This window comes from Neurospora crassa, linkage group V (assembly GCF_000182925.2).
Source record: "Neurospora crassa OR74A linkage group V, whole genome shotgun sequence".
Lineage (NCBI taxonomy): Eukaryota > Fungi > Ascomycota > Sordariomycetes > Sordariales > Sordariaceae > Neurospora > Neurospora crassa.
In genome coordinates, this window is record NC_026505.1 from 322,572 (window position 1) to 330,338 (window position 7,767).

Consider the following 7,767-nt stretch of genomic DNA (forward strand, 5'->3'; position numbering starts at 1 on the left):
AGGCTGCTATCTCTGCAGTGCGGTCTGCGAATGGAACTCCATCCAAAGGCGGGTCCGGCTGCGTTGCGCGAGAGGAGGGACCCAGTTCAGGTTCCTCTGGCTGAGACACCAACCACAGCCCAGGAGCCCCGACCAGTCAGGCTAGTAATGACATGACCACCAGCGACCGCCGCCGCCGCCCCCAGCCCACACCCACACCCACACCACAACCAACCCGTACACTACACTACCCGACACTACACAACAACAGCCAGCATCTTCACCCGAGTATCCATTGACGGGCGCGACACCCAGCAAATACGGTTTTATCGGCCGAGTATCGACAGAGGACGCATAGTGTACACAATCATTACCGTACGTTTTTGCCCTCCAGTCCAGTCCAGACTCCTTGGCTCCGACCTCCATCCATCCAGCCTTGGCCCAGACCAGATACCAGCCCCAGAGGTTAGGTAGCCTCGAGCGACGGGAGTGGGAGACTTGGTTAGTTGTTGGCAAGTCAGTGTGAGAGTGGAGGAACAGCCGGGTGCCACCCAGCCAGCCCGGCCACGGCAACGGCACACTGCTCCTATTCCCACCACCACCACCATCATCGAGTCTATCTCCAGTCTCACTCTTTCTCTCTTTGGATCAGCTGCTAGTGCGGCGCATTGTATCTTATCTGATCGCGTTCTCATTCTTGTCCCTCCCTGACCTGTTCTTATCACAAAAGACCAAGCTCCTCTTCCAGCCAAGGTGGTGATATTCCTCCTCTCTACCTCACCAACCACGCGTGACACCCCCCCCCCCCCCCCTTTGCTCGTTATCAGTCTGATCCATGAACTAACTTTGGTCTCGTCCATTGCGCTCGTGCTTAGGCTTGTGCTTCTAAAGATCACTACATGCGATTAGACAACCGTTAACTTGCGTCGATCGTCGAGCTTACCTCCTGCCCCCCTTCTCAACTCAACCCCCCCTCCGGGAAGAACTGAAACGGAGCCCACCCGACTACCACTTACACCGACCGACGTCACCTTTCTCTGCCCGAGACGATCGACGGTTCAGCGAGCACTCACCGCGCGCGTCAAACATCCCCGCGGCACTCCACGTGCGGTCCCTCCTTGCGCTGCTACGACTACTACACTAGCTCGTGCCCCCCCGCTGCGTGCTGTGCTGTTGCGCTGCTGTCGTTGCTGGATGGCCGTCTGAACGTCTGGCACCATCCCCCGCCAACGGCAGACGCTTAGGACACTGCATCCATGCCCGAAGAAGAGATTGCTGTGCTCCATGCCAACTTTGCTTTTCCACCACCCGACAACATCGACTACCCGAACCTGGTCGACCCAGATAGCTGTTTCACGCGCGACCCTCGCGCCCGACCCCACAACCTTCACAGGCCTGCTCGCCATTCGTCGTCGCTAGATGGCAGATGGTCACCGCTATATGCAGCAGTCCTTCTCGACCCCTCTGCCCACCCAGTTCGCCTCTAACAACAACCTCGCGACGGGACTCCTCCTGAATTCCCTGCTCAACCAGTTTATCGCCGACCCCTCCGCCGCCCAGCAGCAAGCCGCCGCCCAAGCCAACCCCGCCCATAGCTCTGCGACCCAGATTAATCGAGGCATGTACGGCCAGAACCACCCGCAGGGGCACAACCCCCGACTCAATGGCGCCGCGCCAGGCCGACAACCAAACATGCCCATGTTCTACAACCATGTACCACAGCAAGGCCATCCACACCAGGGGCACAATGCGCACCACCAGGTCCTCCAGGCCGGCCACTCGGGGCACGGCGCGAGGAACGACCTGATGAGCCATTCGACCTTCTCGAGCGGCATCATGGGCAACGCCAGCCCTTACACCACCAACAATCTCCAGAACGGCCACTCGGTCGCCGCTAGGGGCGGTCCGGCTGAGCAACCCGCCAACGAGCATTGGCAAAAGCAAATGCGCCTAAAGGAAGAGTCGGATCGCGCACATTCTGCAATGACGGAGCAACACCAACCCCACTACTACGCGCGGCTTAAGGCGCCCGAAAATAAGGGGATAGGAGGCTCCCTGACTGCGGGTGGCGCAAACGCCTCGGGTGACTCCGAGGAGGAGGTGAGGAGAAGACCCTACCAAGTGGAAAAGAGGAATAGACGACAAGACTGGCACAACCTGGACATGAGTGGTCAGGGCCTGCGCGCTCTTTCCTCGGCGCTGTTCAGCTATGACTTCTTGGTAGAGCTCTATATCGCCTCCAATCGATTAACGTTCCTCCCCGCCGAGATTGGCAAACTGCGTCACCTCAAGATTTTAGAAGCGTCCAACAACCTACTATCCGAGCTTCCCCCGGAGATTGGCATGTGCACCAGCCTCGAGAAACTGCTTTTATTCGACAACCAAATCCGAGATCTGCCCTACGAATTGGGCTCCCTTTACAAGCTGGACATTCTTGGTATTGAAGGAAACCCAATTAACCCGGGTCTCAGGGAAGAGATCGTGGAACGTGGAACAAAGAGCTTGATCAATAGCCTACTTGAACAAGCACCAGGTGAGTACCACAATTCTAGCTCGTACCAGCTGTCAATCTAACGCGCTTATTGCAGTTCCTCTTCCTCCCAGTCCTAGGAAACCCATCGTCGTACAAGAAGACGTATCGCCCAGTCTCGAGCGGATCAAGGTGATGACCTGGAATATCCTATGCGACAAGTTTGCCACAACCAATATGTATGGTTATACGCCTACGGGAGCGCTCTCCTGGGAATACCGAAAGGAGAGGATTCTCCAGGAAATACGGGACCGGGATGTGGACATGTTGTGTCTGCAGGAAATTGCTACGGACGTGTTCAGGGATTTCTTCAGCCCGGAGCTGGCTCAGAATGACTATAAGGGTGTGCACTGGCCACGGCCCAAGGCCAAGACCATGAACGAGAAGGATGCGGCAGCAGTAGATGGATGCGCCATCTTCTACAAGGGAAGCAAGTGGATCCTGCTCGACAAGCAGCTTATCGACTACGCCAACATTGCCATCAACCGTCCGGACATGAAGAACCAGCACGATATCTTCAACCGAGTCATGCCCAAGGACAACATCGGCATCATCTGCTTCTTCGAGAGCAGGCGCACGGGCGCGCGCGTCATTGTCGCCAACACGCATCTGGCATGGGAGCCAACACTAGCCGACGTCAAGCTTGTCCAGACGGCTATTCTTATGGAGAATATCACCAAGTATGCCGAGAAGTATGTCCGCTGGCAACCCCTAAAGGACAAGCGCGGCATCCAGATCCCGCAATCCGTCTCTGTCGAGAGCGACATTCCGAAACCCGAAATGCCCGAGCCGGGCCCCTCGCAGGAGTACCGCTCCAACACGGACATTCCCCTCATCGTCTGCGGCGATTACAACTCGACGCAGGAATCCTCGGTTTACGAGCTTTTGTCCATGGGCCGCGTCACGCCCGAGCAGTCCGATTTTGGCGGCCACCAGTACGGTAACTTTACGCGCGACGGCGTCGCCCATCCATTTAGCATGCGGTCCGCGTACGTCCATCTCAATGGCACGCCCGACGAGCTGTCCTTTACCAACTACGTGCCCGGATTCCAAGAAGTCATTGATTATATCTGGTACTCGACCAACACGCTCGAAGTGGTGGAGTTGCTTGGGCCTCCCGATCAGAACCATCTCAAGAGGGTGCCGGGTTTCCCTAACTACCATTTCCCCGCGGATCATATCCAGATTATGGCCGAGTTTGTGATTAAGCAAAGGAAGGGCGAGAAGGTCAAGGTTATTCATGGAAGTGGTGGCGGCGCATCAGGTCAGCAGCAGCAGCAGCAGCAACTGGAAGGTGGACAGGATTTTGGATCTGGTTCCAAGTAGCAAGCTGGGTGATTGGGTGTAGTGTGGAAGGAATGGAATGGACAAAGGAGTGATTGATTTTGTGCTTGGAAGTTGTGTAAATGTGATGTGGATGATACGTACGTACGATAGAGGAAGAGATGGATGGATGGAGTTGGGAGGAAGTTGCAAGAAGAAAGTAGGTTTGGTTTGGTTTGGTTTGGTTTGGTCTTTTTTTGCAAGTGGAGACTTGACTTACTTCGTTCGGAGCAATGAATGAACTTTCTCGTGATGTTTGTTTCAATCCAGTTTTCAAGTTCAGTGTTCAGTCTATATCGACGACAAGCGACTGAACGGAAATGTCTGTTGAAGTCTATTCTATAGTTTGAAGCGGTAGTTTGGCAGCGGTCTTTTTATTTTCTGGTTTTTTTTTTTTTTTTTTTTTTTTTCGCACTCGCTTTCTCAAATGCGCTTCCTCTTTTTGTTTTCCCTCGTTGTTCCTGTCTTTCTATGGCTGGGTGGGTAGGTATATGGAGGTGTTTTTCATTAGCTACCTGCACATCTTGGACTGTTTGGTGTTGGGGTCTCTTTATTGTAGGTCTTTTTAGCTTTGATTTCTTGCGGTTTTTTGGTTGGGTGTCTTTCGTTGAAGTGTGAGCAACATAACCCATTTCTTGGTAGAAAATACAGGTAGAAGGGAGACAAGATTACTAGACCAGGTCTTGGGCTTTACTAGATAGAGGTAGGTAGGTACAGACACAAAAGCTTTGGTCCGGGGGAGTTGTATTGCAGTGCCTTTTCATACCTCTACTATCATCAGGTTATCAGGTTCTACTAGGTTCATTAGTTTTGTTCCATCTTTACATCCATCAACTTTCCTTTCCTCGATAATTATGCACTGCATTCTTTTTTTTTTTTTTTTTTTTTTTAAAAAAAAAAAAAAACTAAAGTAGAACCTTCTATCATGGATGACATGATCGACTTCACTTACGAAATAGTGTATCTCCATCAAATCACCACCAGAATTTGCCCATGAGCTCGCATACACCTCGCGCGAAGTTAGGTACCTACCTCTAGGTGCCTATGTTTGTCCGGTCAATCAGTGGGAACCTAATGAAACATTCAGAGAGCCCAAATCAACATCTGCCTCTTCCGCCTCGAATATACGCCGAAAGGCGCTCGAAACGTGCGTTTCAACTAATCTACTTGACGCGTCATCGTTTTTTTAGGTAGCTGTGGGTAGCTGTGCACAGGCAACCGGGCGATCCAGTACGGGCATAGGTAGGTATGAACGGAGAACATCAAAAAAGGTTGCCTACCTCTAGGTACCTCTATCAATATTGTCTTTCGAATCACTGCGTCTTTTGCATAACTGAAGTCAGTACTTATAGTGCTTGGACTGTGTGTACATAGTATATCTTGTCTGAAACTACGTAGGAGCCGGACCGGGAGCTGTACCCGTGCAGCTGCCCGACGTTCGATGATGAAACCGGAATGTGAAATGGTACAATCCACCTCAGTATCAGTTCAGTAATCACTGTCATGAGCGTCGGCTTATGCTGATTGAAATCTATCGTCACATCGATCGGTCCTTCATCAATAGGTATTGAACTGAACTAAAGTCAACATAACCAAGCTCGCCCCAGGTCGTCGAGAAGAAAACTATAACTACAACTTTTGCCCGAGTGACCCGCCCCTCACCAGCAGTCATCAGGCTGCTACTTACTATATTTTCTCAATTCAATCGTCAGGCAGGTAGGTAGGTAGGTGACCTTGCAAACTAGACTAATGCTTTGAGGCAGCCGCGCACTCGTGATTGGTAGTCACCCCTCTCTCTTCGTTCCTTCCTCTTATACCTACCTAACTTAAAGAATCGCGGGGTAGCTTGACGGGAGGCCTGATCGGGAGCTGTTCGTAACGAAGTCGAAGTACGCGTACTCCGACTGGACATCGACGCTATATTCCCAGCCTGTTATACCTCCGTTGTGGTATGACCGGTATTTACATTTACACTGTCACGGTATATCGTCGGCTTTAATTCTGTAACTCTGTGTCGTGGTTGGGACGGATGAGTCTGATGATCGCGGAGGAGTTTGTTTCATGGCTCCGTTTAGGGCTCTGGTAGGGTAACTGTGAAAAGCTCGTGGAGGGTGTGTTAGGTGATGTTGGTAGGGACGGTGGGACTGGTGATGTCGTGATGACCTATACTACCTATCCTAATGGAGGTGAGCAGATGGGAAGTAGGGGTGTCTTTCGTTTGGTCGGTATGGGATCCGAATGACTGCCGGTCAGCTTTGGGGATGAAAGACGGGAAATTGACCATGACCATTTTCATCATGAGGCAGAACAAAATCGACAATATTCTAGTCAAGTCCCTGATAAGTATCACCACAGCGCATGATGCCTCATTCGGCTACCGGCTCATGCCAAAGCATGCCATCGCTCATTGGGGTGGGTGTCGCGTGTTATTGAAAAACCCCACACCCTATCCAGGGCCGTCTAGGGCTCACAGGGTTAATGCCAGCAGTCGCAGTATTTCGAAGTGTAAACTCTTTAAAGCATGCATGCACACATAGAGGTAACTAGATCTTGGTGCAACGCCGCCGCCGGCTTATGCTCCGGACAAAGAAAGGCTACCTAATATGGTGCCTGTATGATATTCATCTGTTGTCAAGGTGCGGACGAACATAGGTAGGGTACTTACTGTACGTAGAAGAAAACCGCCAGTCATGACACGCCGGGTATTAATCGATTAGATCAAGATCCGTCTTCATATCATAACCATTGTGTTTTCCTTGGAACCACGGAGTTGACAGGGTGCAAGGTGTGGATAGTGGAAGAAGAGCCAAAGACAGGGGCAGAGAAGAAATGAGATGAGCCATGAAAAGAACAAGAGTTGCTTCTTTTCCCTTTGACCAATGGGAAGGCTTTGCTGCGGGAGCAAATGCCGGCAGCAAGATCTTCGGTGGTAGTCTTTTTGAGTTTGGACCGTTCTTTTTTGCCGTTTTAATTCTAGTTCATTCAATGCTGTAGGTGGGAGTGGGTGGTATTATGGTCAGTTTTGGCGAGTTGGAGGGTGTAGAAGGTGGTATCAGTGGTCGAGAGTGATATAAAGCCCTTGTCTTTTGTGGGCGGAGCCAAGACTCAAGATGGCAGGACGTTGTGTCTCTTTGCCATCTGAGATGCTAGGGGGGAGAAAATGATGGTGGGGGGTTACGACTTTTGTTAGGTAGCTCAACTCCAAGGCAAAAAGGGCTGGCGATATCGGAAGGGAATCTTTGAAGTGAAGGGGCAAACAGGCCTATAGGTATGATAAGTACCTAGGTAACGAGAAATCTCAAGTCAACCGAAACAAGCCGGCAAACAACCTGATCACTTGCAAACAGAACAGCAAGACAACAATTAAACAATACAATACAAGAAGGGAGAATGAAATGACCGGGCGTGTACATAGTAGTTGCAGCGCTAAATTGTGAAAAGGGACCGGGTACAAACTTGCACACTGTGCCGCAGCCGCTTTTTCTGTAGCATTTAGTGTAGTCAAGAACGTTGCCAAGGAGACATCATCGACAAGGAGTGAGATCGGGACATCGGGGGGGAAAGGAGGGATGGATGGGATGCGGCTGCGACTGGAGCGGGTGCGGCGGGTTGGTGCGCCAGCCAGAGCCAGTTCGGTTCCCTTGTTCCATTCGGTTGGTTCGCTATCAAGCTTTGAGGATTCCGTCGCTTATGGTTGGGCAGCTTGCTGATGCTTCCTTCCCCGCCTTCTTTATGCTGATGTCTGATGTTGGGTCGGTCTGATGGGATCGGAGACGGGATATGTTGGCAATCATGATGTTACCCGCTGTCCGCTGTCCGCTGCTGGTCGGAAAGGGGGTTGGCAGTCGTTGACGTTGACGTCTTTGCGGTTTGATCCTTGACAAACGTCGGCAGAAAGGTGGGTTGACGTCTGCATGTGAAGATGGGGGATTTGC

General features: G+C 51.7%; 1 protein-coding gene across 2 annotated transcripts; it reads left to right on the forward strand.

Annotated features, from left to right (window-relative positions):
- The first annotated feature begins 168 nt into the window (after window positions 1-168).
- Window positions 169-4,196, forward strand: ccr4. Of its 2 annotated transcripts, none has more exons than XM_011396423.1 (3): window positions 169-732; window positions 855-2,512; window positions 2,568-4,196. In XM_011396423.1, exons 2-3 carry the CDS (start codon window positions 1,399-1,401, stop codon window positions 3,833-3,835), a joined length of 2,382 nt encoding a protein of 793 aa, XP_011394725.1. In that variant the 5' UTR covers window positions 169-732; window positions 855-1,398; the 3' UTR covers window positions 3,836-4,196. The 2 variants fall into 2 exon arrangements, with proteins under 2 accessions (XP_011394725.1, XP_011394724.1); XM_011396422.1 differs by having other exon boundaries at window positions 169-354.
- Window positions 4,197-7,767: the final 3,571 nt, after the last annotated feature.

What these genes read in the sequence shown, in the direction of transcription:
- ccr4 (XM_011396423.1), top strand. Translation starts at nt 1,399, where the DNA reads ATGGCAGATGGTCACCGCTATATGCAGCAGTCCTTCTCGACCCCTCTG. An exon ending in CCTACTTGAACAAGCACCAG is followed by an intron (nt 2,513 to 2,567) that starts GTGAGTACCACA and finishes CGCTTATTGCAG; the next exon opens with TTCCTCTTCCTCCCAGTCCT.